This window comes from Neurospora tetrasperma (genome assembly GCF_000213175.1).
Source record: "Neurospora tetrasperma FGSC 2508 unplaced genomic scaffold NEUTE1scaffold_81, whole genome shotgun sequence".
NCBI classification, from domain to species: domain Eukaryota; kingdom Fungi; phylum Ascomycota; class Sordariomycetes; order Sordariales; family Sordariaceae; genus Neurospora; species Neurospora tetrasperma.
Genome location: NW_009799179.1, coordinates 7668410 through 7684805, shown reverse-complemented (window position 1 = coordinate 7684805; position 16396 = coordinate 7668410). Strand labels below are relative to the sequence as shown.

Sequence of the window (16396 nt, the reverse complement as noted above, 5' to 3'; positions counted from 1 at the left end):
ACACAACGCTGGGCCGCCATGCTGGGCTACGGGAAATCTGTCAGTCTCGGCCCTACAGATCAACAGTGTGAAGGAGCAAACGGCAGCCAACAATGGCGGGCGGCAAGAGACAGTGCCGCCGCCAAGCAGATCTCTGGAATCTGAAGAATTCGATTCTGTAGACGATGGATGTCATTGTGCAACTGGAATATGGCACGCCACTGATGTTGTTCATCGTTTCCCACCGACGACTTGGAAGAACGGAAGGGGAACCGAAGTCGACGGCTGGGGCTGCTAAAGATCGACTGTGACATTGTGGAATACGAGGCATGTAGTGGCTCACCCAAGATTTTCCACTATAATCCTTTGTAATTTGTGACCCTCTTTGACATCAATTTCTCAACGGGCCCACAAAAGCTTTCTCCCAATACGTTCTCTTTTCACACGCAAACCGTGTTGTGAATAAAGAGCCTCAACATCTCCATGGAGCTCCACGTTACATATCAAACCGCCTCAATATGATATTACATTGCTGTCAGATGTATGAAAACGTCTGCGGCCAACATTGCGAACTCTGTCAAAATTCACAACCCAGTAGGCCATACCCAAAAGAGTTCATTCAATCGGTGAACAGTCCCGGTGATGCTAAAAGCCATATCCAGACCAAATCGAAGCAGAGCCACGTGCCGACGATGATGAGACGGACACCTAGAAAAATACCTTATCGCTAGTTCCCCTCAACTTGCTCTTTCCTTTGCTGAGCAGACCCTTTCCAGCCTTACCAGCTGCGAAAAGGAGTTCTTTGCCTTTAGTCCCAACCTGCTGGCTTGAATGTGCAAAACCCGAGTGCCCATAAGGCAAGGATGGCGGCATTGGCATATTAGTTCCTGGCCGTCCGCCTTGCTGAGAATAACCCGGACTGAGTGCCACAGCATCTCCGCTTTGCTGCACATCCATTGACGTAACAGGGATTGCCAATGAGTCTTTGAACGAGGACGTAGCGTTCGAGTGTTCGGGATATTTGGATCTCATAGCCATGAGCCACTCATCCAATCCCGTATCAATAACGGCAAACTGCAGTCGAGTTTCGTTATAGTGTTTGAGTCGATCCGATGATGAAGGCATATCCATAATTTGCCGAAACGATAAGATATTGACCGGGCTTTTGGGCTCCAATGAGCCGGAGCGGCTGGAAGTATTGTCCTCAAAGGCCGAATGGTGCTCTGAAGGTTGAGCAAGAATCTTATCTTGACCCATGGACAAGGCTCGACGGCGGGATTCAGAATCCTCATCTGAGCCAGCAGACATGGGAGAAGCCAGGTCCACCATTGACCGTGATGGAAGCATATTGCCTTCTGTTACGGCATTGGGCGTCCCCGGCTTACTTGCAGTTTCCGTTGAAATAGAAAGGAGTTCGTTGGTATTCGACCGCGTGAGCGCCATTGTCTCCCCAATCTTTTCCGCAGCCGGCGTTGTCGGAGTGAAGGAAACACCATCAGGGCCAGAGCTCCGGGACTTTTGCTCTACCTGGTAGGTAGTATCCACTTCAGGAGCGTTTGAGGAATCCTGCTCGGAGGGTCTTTCCCAGGAAAAACGACGCCGCAACTCAATGGCCCCAACCGATTCCTTAGTTGCATCTTGCCTGGAGACCGAAGCAGCGGCACCAGATCCAGAACTTGTAGAGGTAGCGACAGAGAGAGGCGCTACAACACCACCCTTTGACGTGCCAGCCGCCACGAGTGTAGGTTTTTCTGTTGCAGACGGTTGCGTGGTAGCCCCCGGTTTGGTTTGACTTTGGTTGTCCTCGCTCGCAGCAAAATAGTCATCGTAGACATCTCCGAAATAGCTGCTCTCTCGGGTAGCATCTGCAACTGGATGGTTTGGTGTTGTCGATGACCGACTGATATCCAGAAAGCTGCCAGATATCTCGGGGTCACCTAAAAATTTGGTTATCTCATCCCTAAGCAGATCACTTTCCTTGACTGGGGAGTCGCCGGGCGTAGTCAAGGTCGAGCCACCACCCATATTTGGCGAAGGTAGCACGTGCAATGGCTCGGCAGAGTTAATCCCTAGCAAACCACGATTAAAGTTCAATGGTGCAGTCGGAGTGATGTCCCGGTGTTTTGAAGGTTCCATTGTCGGTGCAAGACTTGCGTGGATGTCTTTAACTGAGGGGGGTGTTGTCTGAGCAGCTTCCCCGTCAGATGTCGAATGAAAGGATTCGATAACTGCTTCACTCGTTCCGCTTGAGTCGTGCTGCTGAGATTGATCGCCAGTTGACGCACGTTCAGCATCAGCATGGGATCTGGCGACGAGTGACGCACTTGGAGGCTGGGGGAAGTTGCTCGTCATGCTCGAAAAAGTATCGTTACGAGCCAGCGGGGGGGTTTCGCTCGGCGTGGATAATGTTTCGGTTACCCAGCCACCTGGCAGGCGCGGGCGGACAGGTTGTTTGTCCATTTCAGATATATTTTTTTCCTGTGGAGTTTTCATTGTAGATGGCAGTTGTTGAGGAGCGTTGACAACTGCATGGGATTGATTAGCATCGTCGTGGCTGTACCGCAGCCCAACAGACTCGTTAGGCGGTGATCCAGAGCGAATTGCTTTCTGTGCCAACTGCGGTGTTGCGTCAGACACCGCGGCACCCCCCATCGAAGGTGATGGCGCTTGTGCGGCAGACATAGGTTCGGCGACTGGCAGCGAGATAGGCGCCACAATGGGATTTGCTGGTGTAACGATACCGTTTTCTGAGTTACCACCCTTTTCGGTACGTTCATCTCCGGAGATCCCTTCTGGTTCAAGAGACTTTGCTGGACTGGAAGGGTTCGATATGTCTGGGATGGAAGCCAGTTGAGGCGCCAAAACTGAAAACCGAGCAGAAAATAGATCTTCTCCGAACCCTGACAAGCGCGTAAGATTTGGCAGTGTGGGACTTGTTGAGAACCGCCGTAGCTTGTCCTCCTCTTCCCCAAAAGCGGCAGGTTTGACACCAAAGTCACTCGACGTAGGTCCGGCGAGCGGTCCTTCGGCCCCGTGCTCGCTATTTTGCTCCATCACTGGAGCTAGACTCGGCCTCCGGCCCCACGAATTATCACCACCTTCATTCCCCGCAGCACTACCTCGACGCTCCTGGCGACCGAGTCCCGGGTTTAGGCCCGCAGTGGGAGCCACGTTATCCGGCTCTCCCTGTTTTCCTCGTCTCGAAGATTGCAGCTCCGCGCTATTGTCGTCTCCCATCCGTCGATATACATCAGTAGGTCGGGGGAGGGGCAGCGGTTTGTTGGACGATATCGGAGAGCTGAAGTTGGGGGAAGCTGATCGAGCGTCTGACCACGGTCTTTGCGTTGGGACGGCCCAAGTGGTAGACCTGGGTTGGCGGGTCGGGTCAGTCATGTTTGGGATGTCGCGAGGACCCATACTGCTCTTGCGAGGGGGGAATTGCGTAGAGGCCGGCGGGCCAACATTCTGGGGCATCGTAGCTACACGCATCATAGACGGAAGAACCTGTTTACCTCCAACGACGGGTGAACTAGTCCGTGGCGCATCGGATTGAGGCTGTCCAAAGGTGCCTGATCGTTCCAGGGCATTCGGTGTCGTCGGCGTGGAAGAGGCCGCTACCATCTGAGCGATACGGCCCGAGGGAGCAGCTGGCGTTTGCTGAGTTTGTAGATGCAATGCTGGTGTATATGGCTGGTACTGCCTGGCGGGCTGTGGAGGGGCTGGTGGACGTTCCGAGTCAACATCGTCATATTCCTCGCTTCCCCAATCATCGCCGTCGTAGTTCTGTGGCTTGAAGTTGGCCCATTTTCTCGTCTTTGAGCGGTTGACGTTGATTTGGTATTTGTTGTTCGAATCCGGAGCGCGGGGGTTTCTGTGTGTGGTGTCGGACGGGCCTTTAGCGACTGCGGGCTGAGAAGCGACCTGCTCGGGCATTACGGAAAGGGGGAGGCTAGAAGCAGGGCAACTGACAGTGGGTTATTGTTTGTCGGGTAGATATTCCCGTATGTCCCGTCCATGGCATTGGCCGTTAGTCTTTATGGCGATGAGCGTCGTTGTGGCATGCGCCGATATGTACAAGCAGGCGACAGAGTAGCGCTGTCGAGTCGAATGAAAATAGAACCGAAATCGGATGCCAGACAATTCTCAGGTAAAAGTAGCCTTCTGCAGCCTGGCGTATCCCGTAATGTATTGCGGGCCGGATTCTGAGAATTCGATAAGCAGGTTCGAAGATGTGTATCCGTGGCGTCGAAAGTGTCTACGGTCTGTCCGATGTGAAAGGATGACTGGAGGAACGCAGAGAAAGGCAAGGCAAATGGCGAAGATTAGGTTGGTGGTAGTGAATGGCTGGTCGGTTGGCTGGCCGATTAATTAGTTGAAAGTAGCGCAATATACTGGTAACTAGAGGGGGAAATGGATGTGTAAATGTGTGACGGAACTGAAGAGTCGCAAAAGAAAGTTCGAGGGTGGGAAACGGTTGGATACGAGGATGGAGGATTCAGTTCGAAGGGAGACTGAAATCGCGAAGACGGACATTGGGACGTGAAACTGAAATGTTGGACTTGCGCTGGCAGTTGACCAGATGACACTGCATCCATTCATGCCCCTGCTCTTTCCTCTCGTTGAAGATTATGGTCCGGGACCGCGGCTAGGATCAGCAGCCCAGGGCAGCATTGGAACGTCAGGCGGACGTGGGGCGAGCTTAAATGAGACAGGCTATTAGACTCTCCACTCTGTAAGGCACTAACTGAATGCCACCGCACTCGGCCGCGGATGCAGTTAGAGAAAGAAACCTGTGGCTCTACATTTTCAGGATATGTAAGGTAGTATTCGTACCTCTAGGTAGACCTCTTGGGTAGAGGTAAGTGAAGTGAAGCCGAAGGGAAGCTTCTTTTGGGTTTACGAACTCACTACACAAGGGGCAAGTACCGATAATTTGCATTCAATTGTTTAGTCAAGTATAGGTATCTGGAGAGAGGACCTTCACGGCGACGCTTCTACAGGGCATGCAGACCTCAGCAAAGCACATCACTCGCCAGGACAGGGGGGAAATCCCATTTAAATAAGAAGTAGGAGTACAGCAAGTTGTTTGATTTTGTGAAGCCCTAGTTCAAAGGAAGTAACAAAGGCTTTAGAAATGATACCCTGGATTTCATCCGTGTTTATCTACATACTTGATTCTTAATTTGGTTGCGCCTCGATCGATGCTAATGGCGTTCCACCCTTGCTGGCGCTGCAGTGACAGGCCTTGGGTTTTGGTACCGCTCAGCTCCAAGCGCCCGGCCTGACGTTCACTCATGTACCCCAAATCCATGGGCCGCAGTGGGTCAAAAATGCAGTAACCCAGAGGCCAGGGGCATTCAAGCGTCTTGACAGACCCCATCATGTAAACATGACATACCTACCTCTAGTCACATCTCACACCTAGCTCGGATAACCAAGAATTCTTTTCCCATTCTTGGGCTTTTGGGTTTGAGTATGGGGGCAACCATACTATTCCAAAGAGTGGCAAAAAAATACAATGTGAAAGAACTAAGAATTGCAGTGCCGAGGTGTCGTCGACTTCGAGGTTGATCGGGATGTTGCTTCTTTAAAAAGACTGGGCTGATGTCCAATCAAATAGTTTAACTGAATGCTTAAGAACAGTGTCTTGGTCAATCAGCTTTGGATTTCTGCACTGTGAGCTTTTCTTGCTCAACTGCAGGGGCCGAGCCACACACTGCAGCGTCACGGGCCCTCCTGAAACTATGTAAGTAAAGTAACCACGTTTTCCCTTTATCGAACTCCCGTCGCTGATGACAACAACGGAGGAGCTTTGTTCAACCTCGACGACCACGACACCAACCATTTGACTCGACGACGGCGACGACCACGACCACGACGACGAACATACAACACCGCCACTCATTCATACGTCATTGCGAGTACATCTTGTAGCGCCTTTCAAACATACGACCTTCAATTAACACACACGACGAGCCGCCGACGTCCTCGCCAGTTGCGAATTAGCCTCGCTCCCGCCGCATCCCCCGGATCCGCCCATTTCCACTTTGCCAATCCATAATCTCCTCCGCAAACTTGCAGCCTACGAGTCGCATTCGCCCCCGGTCGCGATTGACAAAGTTGACGACGTTTCGATTCCTGACTTACGAACTCCGACGTGTTATTGATAACGACTTAACCGCGTGCCGGCTGCTCAGGGGTACACGCGCCCCTCTACGACCCATTCCCCGCGATTTGCTGTTGGAAACGGACGGACTACCGCCTCATCATATATCGATACACCTCTAATTATGGCTGTCTTTGCCATCAACGACCGAACGGAAGAGTTCCGACAGATTGTTGCGGCTGCCCAGCGTAGGCAGGCCACAAAGCCGGGAAAGCAGCGACTTCTGGACACCGCTCAACAACATGCTGCCAGCAGCGATGCCCAGCCCAGAAGGTCTGAGTTTGCGAGGGGGGCTGCAGAGATTGGAAGGGGTATCTCTGCGACAATGGCCAAGCTGGAAAAGCTAGCACAGCTGGCCAAGAAGAAGACTCTTTTCGATGACAGGCCTGTCGAAATCAACGAGGTAAGCTGGGTCATGCGCTTGATCTTTGCGCGCCTCGACTCCATATCTGGCTGGCTAACCATCATGTTAGTTGACCTTCGTCATCAAGCAAGACCTGTCTTCGTTGAACGAGAAGATCAGGAACCTGCAAGATCTCTCTAGACGTCTGCACCCGAAGCCCGACCAAGAAGGGGAGAACAACAAAAACATTCTCCTGCTCCTACAGGGCAAGCTGGGAGATGTTGGTGCTAATTTCAAGGACGTGCTCGAAATCAGAACCAAGAACATTCAGGCGTCGAGGTCGAGGACTGAGAACTTCGTCTCGTCAGTAGGTCAGCACGCACATGCTTCCTTGCAACAATCTGCGTCACCTCTATACGGCACGCCTAGTAGGGGAACGCCAGCGCCAGGGCAGCAAGATCTGATCTCGCTGAACCCGATGGGAGATCAGCAGATGCAGCTCCAGATGTTGGAGGAAGGCCAAAACACCTACGTCCAACAACGAGGGCAAGCGATCGAGGCTATTGAGTCGACTATCAATGAGCTGGGTTCCATTTTTGGGCAGCTCGCGGCCATGGTCAGCGAACAATCTGAGATGATACAAAGAATTGATGCCAACACGTAAGTTTGTCTCGAGACGCTCGACACACCAGCACTGTACTAACACACCATGCAGAGAGGACGTGGTAGAGAACGTCGAAGGCGCGCAAAAAGAACTGCTCAAATATTGGAGCCGTGTTTCAAGTAATAGATGGCTCTTAGCCAAGATGTTTGGTGTTTTGGTAAGCCCAATATCCCTGCTCTGTTACCTATGCCCTGCATAAAACTCTAACGCTGTGCGACTTCGTAGATGATTTTCTTCCTTCTCTGGGTATTAATTGCCGGGTAGACGGCAGTTTTGGCGGCGTTTCAGTAATATTATACTTCTTCTTTATAATGCATGCAGAGGCGTCTCTTGTAGACTTTATGCATTAATTATACATTTTCTCTTCCTCATGAAGTCGCGGTTCTTTTTTGCATGCGCTCTTCCATGTCCGTTTACTGTTTCACAACATAACCTCTTGCAAGGCTGATAGAGGCCTCAAGTATACCTCTGGATGGTCGGTGGGAGCATTTGATTGTTTATACCTACTTGCCGAGGAAGTTGGACTTCAGCATAGGGATCAAGACTCAAGGTTCGCTCTCGGTTCATCTATGGTCAACAAATGTTTAACCGACGGAACTCGCTTACGCTAAATGCCACCAATAAAGGGAATCGATTTAGACTAAGCACTCCACTCCCCCGGTTCCTGCAACTGTAATCATTTCCGTTCCACTCAGCTTCGGTACCTGGAACTAATGCTTTCCGCTCGAGCCCCAGGAAGAAACCCAGAGACAAGGGAACACGATCCACTCACTGTTACCACTATCTAAGTGTAGAACGGACCGACACCACAGCAAGGTCTCATTCCGATAGAGGGGCAATCGTTCCGCCGAGGCCCTTGTTAGATTCAGCCAAGTTTCGCGGGGTAAGGTGAGAGGATGTTTGTTGCTGGGGCTTTCATTGGCGAGGTTGTCGATATCCCACCTTCGAAGTACTGTCTGATATCTTGACGAAACGCCGAATGCCATCGTGTACTGACTAAACACGAAAAGAACAGCAGCCCCGAGTGCCGGGTTTCTGGACGCCTCAAACCCAAGTTCACGATGTTCGAGTTACACAATGGCGTGTCGATGTTGTTACCCCCATCCACGCTTGTCAATGAATAATTACAACCGAAATTTTCGGTCTCATGATTACCTAGTCAGGTACGGATAACATGAAAAAACAGAATCATTATAAACATGTAGCTTGCTCGGAATCGATAACACCATTACTACCCCCCACGCTCCAACGCCGATTGCCATTTGGCCGAATGTCCAGTGCGGTTCTCCAACCCTGGACAACCTTCTCCTCGAACGTAACTTGATATAACTGGTCAATCCTCCTCTGCCTTTCCATTCCACTCTCAATCTTGGTTGGCATCATAACTTCTAGTCAAACCCAAAAACTGGGTTTTCTGTGTAAAAGTAGCCGTTTCTTGTCTTGTTCACTCTCCGTACTCCTTCATTGAAGCTTGCCAGCAGCAGCAACACCAGACTCTTTCGAAGTTGGAAACAAAACCAGATACCTCACCACCAGCACCAGCACCCAAAAACCATCATGGCCACCAAAACCTTCAAGCTCAACACCGGAGCTACCATTCCCGCGCTGGGACTTGGTAAGTTTCCCGTTTGTTCACCATTGTCACCCGTTCAGGTCCCCTTCCCCCCTTAAACACACAAAACCCCCCCCTTCCACCCCTCGCACGCAGCTAACCCATCCCCTCACCCTCCTTCAACAGGCACCTGGCAAGGCGAATCCACCCTGGTAAAAGACGCCGTCGTCGCCGCCCTAAAAGCCGGATACCGCCTCATCGACACGGCTTACTGCTACGGCAACGAGGAGCATGTCGGCGCCGGCTTGAAAGAGGCGTTTGACCAGGGTATCGTCAAGCGTGAGGATGTGTTTGTCGTGACCAAGCTATGGGCGACGTACACGAGCCGTGCGCAGGAGGGGCTAGAAAAGAGTTTGAGGAATTTGGGTTTGGAGTATGTTGATTTGTTTTTGGTGGTATGTTGCCTCAGTCTTTTTCCCTCTCGCCGGTGTGAGTTGCTTTGCTTTTTTTTTTTGGGGGGGGGGGGGGGCTTTAGGGGGTTGTGTAAAGGTGGGGGTGGAATTGGATGAGAAATGTGTTGAGGAAGGTGCTAACGCATTGTGATTTGGGTTATGACAGCATTGGCCGCTTTTGATGAATCCTGAAGGTAAGTTCGTTGAGTTGGCATACGAAAAAGAAGAAGAGAGAAAAGAAAAAAAAAAAAAGAAGAAGAAAAGGAAAAAAGGTCGCCGCTTAGTGGACTGATGAACCGAATACGACACATAGGCAACGATGACAGATTCCCCAAGCTTCCCAACGGCGAGCGTGACATTCTCCGCGACTACAGCCACGTCCAGATCTGGAAGAACATGGAGAAGCTGGTAGGGTCCGGCAAGACCAAGGCTATTGGTGTTTCCAACGTATGCCTTTTTTCTAATGACCCTCCTACCCCACCCTACCCAGCCTTAGCCATCCCGTCCCTTCTTCGTTACCTCTAACTTCATGATGGCGGCCGTTAACCTAAGCCCCTTCCCAAACAAACAGTATAGCAAGCGCTACCTCGAAGAGCTCCTCCCCCACGCCAAGATCGTTCCGGCCGTCAACCAAATTGAGAACCACCCGCAACTGCCTCAGCAAGAAATTGTCGACTTTTGCAAAGAGAAGGGCATTCACATCATGGCGTACTCGCCCTTCGGCAGCACCGGTAGCCCCGTGACCAGTGCCGAGCCGGTGATTAAGATTGCTGAGAAGCATGGGGTCAAGCCTACCACTGTGTTGTTGAGTTATCACCGTAGGTTTATTCCCTGTCATTATCGAGGGTTCCGAGAAAGTGACGTTGCTCGGGAAACTACACACAAAGGGAACAGAAGTGCTGACAGACTTACAACAAATCCACAGTTTACCGTGGAAGCACCGTTCTGCCCAAGTCAACAAACCCGGAGCGTATCGAGACTAACGCCAAGCTGATCGAGTTGGATGCTGAGGATCAGAAGCTACTGAATGATTATTCGGAGGGGTTGGTTAAGGAGGGTAAGGTGCAGCGCTATGTGTATCCGCCGTTTGGCGTGGATTTTGGGTTCCCCGATAAGTCGTAGATTGTTCCAGGTACCGGTTGGTGAGGTAATATCTTAACTAGAGTGAATAAACCTTTTAAGAATAACATGTGATGGACATAAAGACGCATTTCTTATGCTACTGGCCATGTCTACAATGTCTAATAGGTTAAATACGTCTCTGCGAACCATAACCTCGACTGATCTCTTTGATCGTGTCTTTGTGCTTTTCATCTAACCATATTTCTCCTTTCCTACAGCATTTCAACTGCATCGACATTCTACATATCAACCATAACCTTCAACACCAACTTCCCCTCATTGTCCTTCACCCTAGCCGCCATGTCGAATGCCATGGGAATACTTTCCAAACCACTATACCGCTGCGTCACCAGCTTAGAAAGGTCAGGGAGATGCGGATCCCCACTAGCCAACAGCTCAATCACCTTTGGATAGGCATTTGCGTACCGAAACACGCCAAGGAGGTCAACCTCCTTCAGTGAAGCGGCAGAGATGGGTAGCGTCTGGATGGGATTACCCATGCCAATGATCATGATCTTACCACCCGGCGCCGTCACCTATAACTCCATCAAATCAGCGGTCCATTCCAATATGGTGCAAATGAAGTTATTGGTAGGAAAGACGTTGGAAATGTCGGTACTCACATATATCGAACTCTGCAAACAACTCTCCACCCCCGTACACTCAAAAGTAACATTAACCTCACCCACCTGTCCTCCCAGTCCCTTCAACAGCTCAGCCCCCTTAACCCTTTCGGCCACACTCTTCGCATACTCCAGCTTCTCCTCTATCGTCTCCGGCCGCTTGTCAGGAAGCGGCACTACAACCGCCGCATCAGCGAACCCATTCTCCACCGCAAACTTCACCCTATCAGCTTGGATATCCGCAATCATCACTATCGCATCCCCCTTGGTGATGGACTTGCAAACTGCAGCACAGAGCAGCCCGACGGCACCGGCACCGAATACCAGAATTTTTACCCTGGCCGCCCCCCGAGACGAAGACATGGATGGAGAGGGAATTCCAGCCCTCCCAGCCGCATGCATAGCAACAGCCAACGGCTCCGCCAGCGCTCCCAGCGTGTAATCCACACTCTCCGGCAACTTGTGGCACCACTTTGCCGGATGGGCAACAACCTCCTGCAGGGTTCCCTGAGCGTGGGGAAATTGCGGCCATCCCTTGGCTGAAGAGCGGAAGCGCATGGCGCGGCAGATGTTGTATCTAGAGGTAGTAGTACTCTCTCCACCCTTCCCGCCGCTTTCCCCCCCTTTTTCCCCCGAATAGTTTCCAGGAGGACCGGCATCATCTGGGGGGCAACAAAGTTCACAAGCCTCGCACGGCTGTCCCACCTCCAGCGCGACGCGGTCGCCTACATTCAGGCCATAATCGGAGGAGACGGAGGGGCTGCCGATGGCCGTGATGATGCCCGAGGACTCGTGACCGAGGGTTAAAGGCTCGTGGACTTGGATGTCCCCGTTGCGGAAGTGCGTGTAGTAGTGCAGGTCGGAGCCGCAGAGGCCGGTGGACTTGATGGAGATTAGGACGTCGGTTGGCGAGAGGGTGGGAAGGGGGCGGGATTCCTGTTTTGGAAGTGGAGGTGTTAGTTTTTTGGGTTCAACTTTGGGTTTGGTAATGTCTTTGGAAGGTGTTGCGTATGGGGGGAGGGGAAGATGGGGGAAGGAGAGTGTCTCGCTTACCACGCGGAGATTGCGGGCACCGTGGAGGACGGAGGCTTTGACTGCTGTTGCCATTTTGTTTGCTTGGACGATGTGAGGACAATGACCTAAGGTGAATCCTCGTACACAGACGATACTGAGTGACGATGTATAGAGGTACGGATGGTCGTTGCAGTGGTGGTCTCTGGGGTTGGTGTTTGTTTACACAGTGAGGCCGATATTGATCAAGCATAGAGAGAAACAATGTACACCAGACTTGGTAGATGTAACTTTTTATAGAACCCTAGTTCAACCTCGATTTGATACCTACCCCATAGCTCCTAGCCCGAACACTTCAACTAGCTGCGGCTATCCACTCGGCCATGCAACATTGGTGGAGTGAAGTAAGCCCGGGGGAAACTGAACCTGATGGACAAAAAGAGGCCATGTCCATAGCACGTCTCTTGGTTTCACGTTCGATGGTCAGTCAATCCGACGAAACGAAACTTACCAAAATAGTCCCATCACACCGCAGGTTGCTCACCCATTCAAGTATTCTAAATGACACCAAAACCAATTACGAAAAACAAAAAGATCACCAGACGTGAGAACCTCGTATGACTCGGCTGCCGTGCTCCGGACATCGGCCTTACTTTTAGCGAATAACTGCAAGTGTCGTCAATATATTGTCTCGACGGTAACAACCAGACCAGACCACCTGGTTGTACTCCGTGGGGAAAGCGGGGAAATGTGGGGAAGAGGGCAAGAGAGGAGGAATTTCCCCGCACTTCCCGTTCGTGCTCTTGTGTTAGCGAGGAGGGCGATCTCCACTTGTTCGTCTTCAAGGGAGCATCCACATGGAATCAACCGAGAAATCATGGATTGGATGTTGAAAGATCATGGATGTTTCTTTTTCTTCTTCTCGTCGAGCTGATCAGGGAGTTCGTCCATCCCAATCAGGGCTAGCCCAAAGCAGGGAAGGGTTGAAGAATAAGGATTTAAGCGAAACTCCAAAAGAGTGAGCGTGGGATGATGGGCTGCTTTACGTGGGGGACAACCGAATCTAGGCGTGGGACGTGGGAGGGTGGGAACAAATTAGTACGTACCTACTTACCATGACACTACTACCGAATTATGGGCCATCAACGTCCACAAAGCTCAATTGACTTTGTATAACTTCACCAGATATCCTCAGATTCAGGCTTGAATCACTCCCATGGACTGACCTTCCATCCCTTTCACAACAACCAAACAACATGCCATCAACCACTAGCGTCCAGAACATGTTCTCCCTCGAGGGCCACACTGCCCTCATCACCGGAGCCACGCGAGGCATTGGTCAAGCCGTGGCCATTGCCCTTGCCGAGGCCGGCGCCGATATTCTTCTCGTCCAGGTCTGTCTATCCATCGCCTTCTAGCTCCCTCAACAACGGTACCTATTGGTTCCAAAAGAAAAACCCGGTCTAAAAACAACCACCCCTCACAGCGCGACGAAACCTCCACCACCACCCTCCAAGCCATCCAATCCCTTGGCCGCCACGCGCAAATCTACAAAGCCGACCTCTCCTCCCCCACCGACGTCTCTTCTTTAGTGCCACGCATCCTCTCCGACGGACACACCATCCGCATCCTGATCAACTGCGCCGGCATTCAACGTCGACACCCTTCCCACCTGTTTCCCGACTCCGACTTTGCCGAAGTGATGCAAGTCAACCTCAACGCCGTCTTCACACTATGTCGGGACGTGGGCGCGCACATGTTGGGTCTTGACCCCCACCCCGTCACCGGACGCAAGGGGTCCGTGATCAACTTTGCCAGCTTGTTGACGTTCCAAGGGGGGTTAACGGTGCCGGCGTATGCGGCGAGTAAGGGGGCCGTGGGGCAACTGACCAAGAGCTTTGCGAATGAGTGGACGAGTAAAGGCGTGACGGTGAATGCGATTGCGCCGGGGTATATCGAGACGGAGATGAATGAGGCGTTGTTGAAAGATGAGGAGAGGTTGAAGAGTATTAGTGCGAGGATTCCGGCTGGGAGGGTAAGTCATTCGGTTTTTTTATTCTTGGTCTTCCTGTTTGTCAATTTGCAGACTTTCGTGGCTAACGTGATGGCTCTGGCCGACCTGGTATTGTAGTGGGGAAGTCCGGAAGATTTCAAGGGGACGGTTGTGTATCTGGCCAGCAAGGCGAGTGGTTACGTGAGCGGACATGTGCTGGTTGTTGATGGTGGGTGGATGGGACGGTAATTGAGAAGAGACTGTAAACAATAATGATGGGACGGACGGATTGGAAAATAGCATGATGATATTCGTTGCCTTCTTGAAAACGACTAATTAAAGTGTTGCGTTGTTCGGTTTGCTTGCAAGATCAAAACACTCGACCTCATTGATATTCCTTTCTGACACATTCCGAGGGGGTGTATACCGTCACAGCTAAACTGTCGTTCTTGCAGCAGAGACTACTCTCTGATGGAAGCCATGACACTTTCCATCCAAGGGTAGACAGCCGAGTTTGCCAGGGGATATCCCATGTGCAAAGCACCAGTGAAAAAGCGAGCCTCCTTGGGCGAGCCGTATTCAAGCAGCATCATCGAATCTTCAATGGGCATCAAACCGTCTTGGGTACCCTACATTGTAGCCGTCAGTATCCCGAGCCTAAACATGTTTCATAGAGAAGGACCGTGGAAGAATGGAAAACTTACATTGATCAACAAAAGCCTTGTCGAAGTTCTATCCAGAATCCCATTCTCCAACAAAGAGAACTTCTTCTGCACTCCAGCCTTGAACTCCTCAACGGAGCTGTACCCATGCTTCAAAGCAAAAGCAGGCATCAGTCTGTCATACGCACACGCTTTATTAGCCATCGCCCATTGATTCCATTCTGGGAAAGGGAAAAAGAAAGACTTACTGAGCAGGATACTCATGCCCATCCACCTTCTCCATCCACTTCTTATCGTAAAAGTAATGAACCCCCGCCCCCTGCGCCACCACACCCGCCAGTCTATGACTATGCGTGTGCGCAATCCTCACCGCATAATACCCACCAGCGCTCAACCCCCAGACCATGACCCTCTTCATATCAAACGCCCTCTTTCCGCGATATTGGTAGGTGCCCATCCACTGCAACAAGCTCTCCCACAGCCTATCAGGGCTCTCCGGGTCCGCCGGGTCAGCAGGACAATCCGCCGTTCCCGGGATCTCCACCACCACCACCGCCCATCCGCGGGCGAGAAACTCGTTGCAGCGGACGGTGTTGTCCGGACGGTACCCGTCTAAGCCGGTCATGAGGATGACGGTTGGGTAGCCACCACTACCAGTAGAGGGCTGGGAGGAAGTACCAGCAGGAGGGACCCTAACGTAAACAGGGATCCATTGCCCTTCGCCTTGTTGCATCTGTCTGTTGTCGAGAAAGGCCACTTTGACTTCCTCCACGGGGCTTTCCTCCCACAGTTTGCCCGCCTTTAGATATATCTCCTTCTGCTTCTCCCACGCATCCCACTTGGTCTGGTCGTTCACCTTGGGGATGGAAGTGATGTAGGGGAAGCGGGCGATGCGGTAAAGGCAGCAGGCCCGGAGGTAGAGCGAGGAGGCTTGCTCGCGGAGTTGTCTGCGTCTCTGCTGCTGCTGCTGCTGCTCTGGCTGGAGACGTCCCGGGGGTTTAATGTTATTGAGCTCAGCCACGAGTTTGTCACCCTGCTCGACGAGCTGCTCGGCTACGCCCGTGGAGAGAAAGGTAGTGGTCCAGGCGGGGGAGGTCATGTCGTTGTGGTTAGTCTTGATGAGGGCGTCGAAGGAGGGAGCAAAGTCGGCATAGAGACCGTCGTGGAAGGGGTAGAGAGATTTGGAGCACTAGTTGGAAGGTGAGTGAGTTTAACATTGTATTTGCCTGGGTTGGAAAGGTTGCTTGGCTGCGTCGCTCGCTTGGGAAATGACAAAGAAATGCAAAGGGCCAAATCATCGTGGTGCCGCTCGTGCGGTGCGATATGGACAAAACAAGCAGTTAATGTGATGGATGAAACCCGGATTGAATTGACTCGAGGTGATGATGGTACTGTTTTGTTTCCCCCCAACCCTTCTCCCTTGCTATGATGATCCCTTTTTGCTCCCGTGAAGCCAGAAAAAAAACTTGAGTAGTAAAACAGGGAAAACAAAAATGACGAAAGCCAAAAATCGATGGCACAGAGGAAACTTACTGGGAATTTCCACTTGGTCTCCCACAGTGCCTGTACTCCATCATGATGAGGCATTCTCGCCTCAAACGCCTCGTCGCCCATGAGCCAGTGCTTGGGACTTTTGCCTAATTCGCCCAACCCACCAGAACCAGGCGGAGCCTTGAATGAAATCCCGCCGCCTCCCGCCGAAGAACCCTGCTTTTGCTCCTGCTGCTGATCATTGTTGACCTGATGAGGAGACATGGTGGATGAGGACCAATTATATGAGCCAGACCAATAAAGAGTAGTAATCCAAGGCCACAGAGGCTGTAAGAAAA

The 16396-nt window shown here is 51.7% G+C and overlaps 6 protein-coding genes across 6 annotated transcripts; 3 read left to right on the top strand and 3 right to left on the bottom strand.

Moving 5' to 3' along the window:
* Nucleotides 1–583: 583 nt before the first annotated feature.
* NEUTE1DRAFT_92450 (uncharacterized protein) lies at nucleotides 584–3995 on the bottom strand (the record flags this gene model as incomplete). Its single annotated transcript, XM_009858599.1, has 2 exons — nucleotides 584–3850; nucleotides 3949–3995. 2 exons carry the CDS (start codon nucleotides 3993–3995, stop codon nucleotides 688–690), a joined length of 3210 nt encoding a protein of 1069 aa, XP_009856901.1.
* Nucleotides 3996–6183: 2188 nt separating this feature from the next.
* NEUTE1DRAFT_73751 (uncharacterized protein) lies at nucleotides 6184–7523 on the top strand (the record flags this gene model as incomplete). The annotated part of the gene is made up of 4 exons (XM_009858598.1): nucleotides 6184–6548; nucleotides 6619–7148; nucleotides 7204–7309; nucleotides 7378–7523. The coding sequence occupies 4 exons, from the start codon at nucleotides 6270–6272 to the stop codon at nucleotides 7414–7416; spliced, it is 954 nt and encodes a 317-aa protein (XP_009856900.1).
* Nucleotides 7524–8551: 1028 nt separating this feature from the next.
* NEUTE1DRAFT_126627 (GCY protein) lies at nucleotides 8552–10344 on the top strand (the record flags this gene model as incomplete). Its single annotated transcript, XM_009858597.1, has 6 exons — nucleotides 8552–8767; nucleotides 8891–9159; nucleotides 9323–9350; nucleotides 9470–9603; nucleotides 9728–9974; nucleotides 10082–10344. The coding sequence occupies 6 exons, from the start codon at nucleotides 8710–8712 to the stop codon at nucleotides 10276–10278; spliced, it is 933 nt and encodes a 310-aa protein (XP_009856899.1).
* Nucleotides 10345–10461: 117 nt separating this feature from the next.
* Nucleotides 10462–12194, bottom strand: NEUTE1DRAFT_133717 (uncharacterized protein; the record flags this gene model as incomplete). Its single annotated transcript, XM_009858596.1, has 3 exons — nucleotides 10462–10814; nucleotides 10902–11837; nucleotides 11955–12194. 3 exons carry the CDS (start codon nucleotides 12006–12008, stop codon nucleotides 10518–10520), a joined length of 1287 nt encoding a protein of 428 aa, XP_009856898.1.
* Nucleotides 12195–13007: 813 nt separating this feature from the next.
* On the top strand, nucleotides 13008–14534 carry NEUTE1DRAFT_92442 (2-deoxy-D-gluconate 3-dehydrogenase; the record flags this gene model as incomplete). The annotated part of the gene is made up of 3 exons (XM_009858595.1): nucleotides 13008–13306; nucleotides 13399–13947; nucleotides 14044–14534. 3 exons carry the CDS (start codon nucleotides 13169–13171, stop codon nucleotides 14152–14154), a joined length of 798 nt encoding a protein of 265 aa, XP_009856897.1.
* On the bottom strand, nucleotides 14506–16322 carry NEUTE1DRAFT_115120 (uncharacterized protein; the record flags this gene model as incomplete). The annotated part of the gene is made up of 4 exons (XM_009858594.1): nucleotides 14506–14562; nucleotides 14610–14742; nucleotides 14816–15756; nucleotides 16101–16322. 4 exons carry the CDS (start codon nucleotides 16320–16322, stop codon nucleotides 14506–14508), a joined length of 1353 nt encoding a protein of 450 aa, XP_009856896.1.
* Nucleotides 16323–16396: the final 74 nt, after the last annotated feature.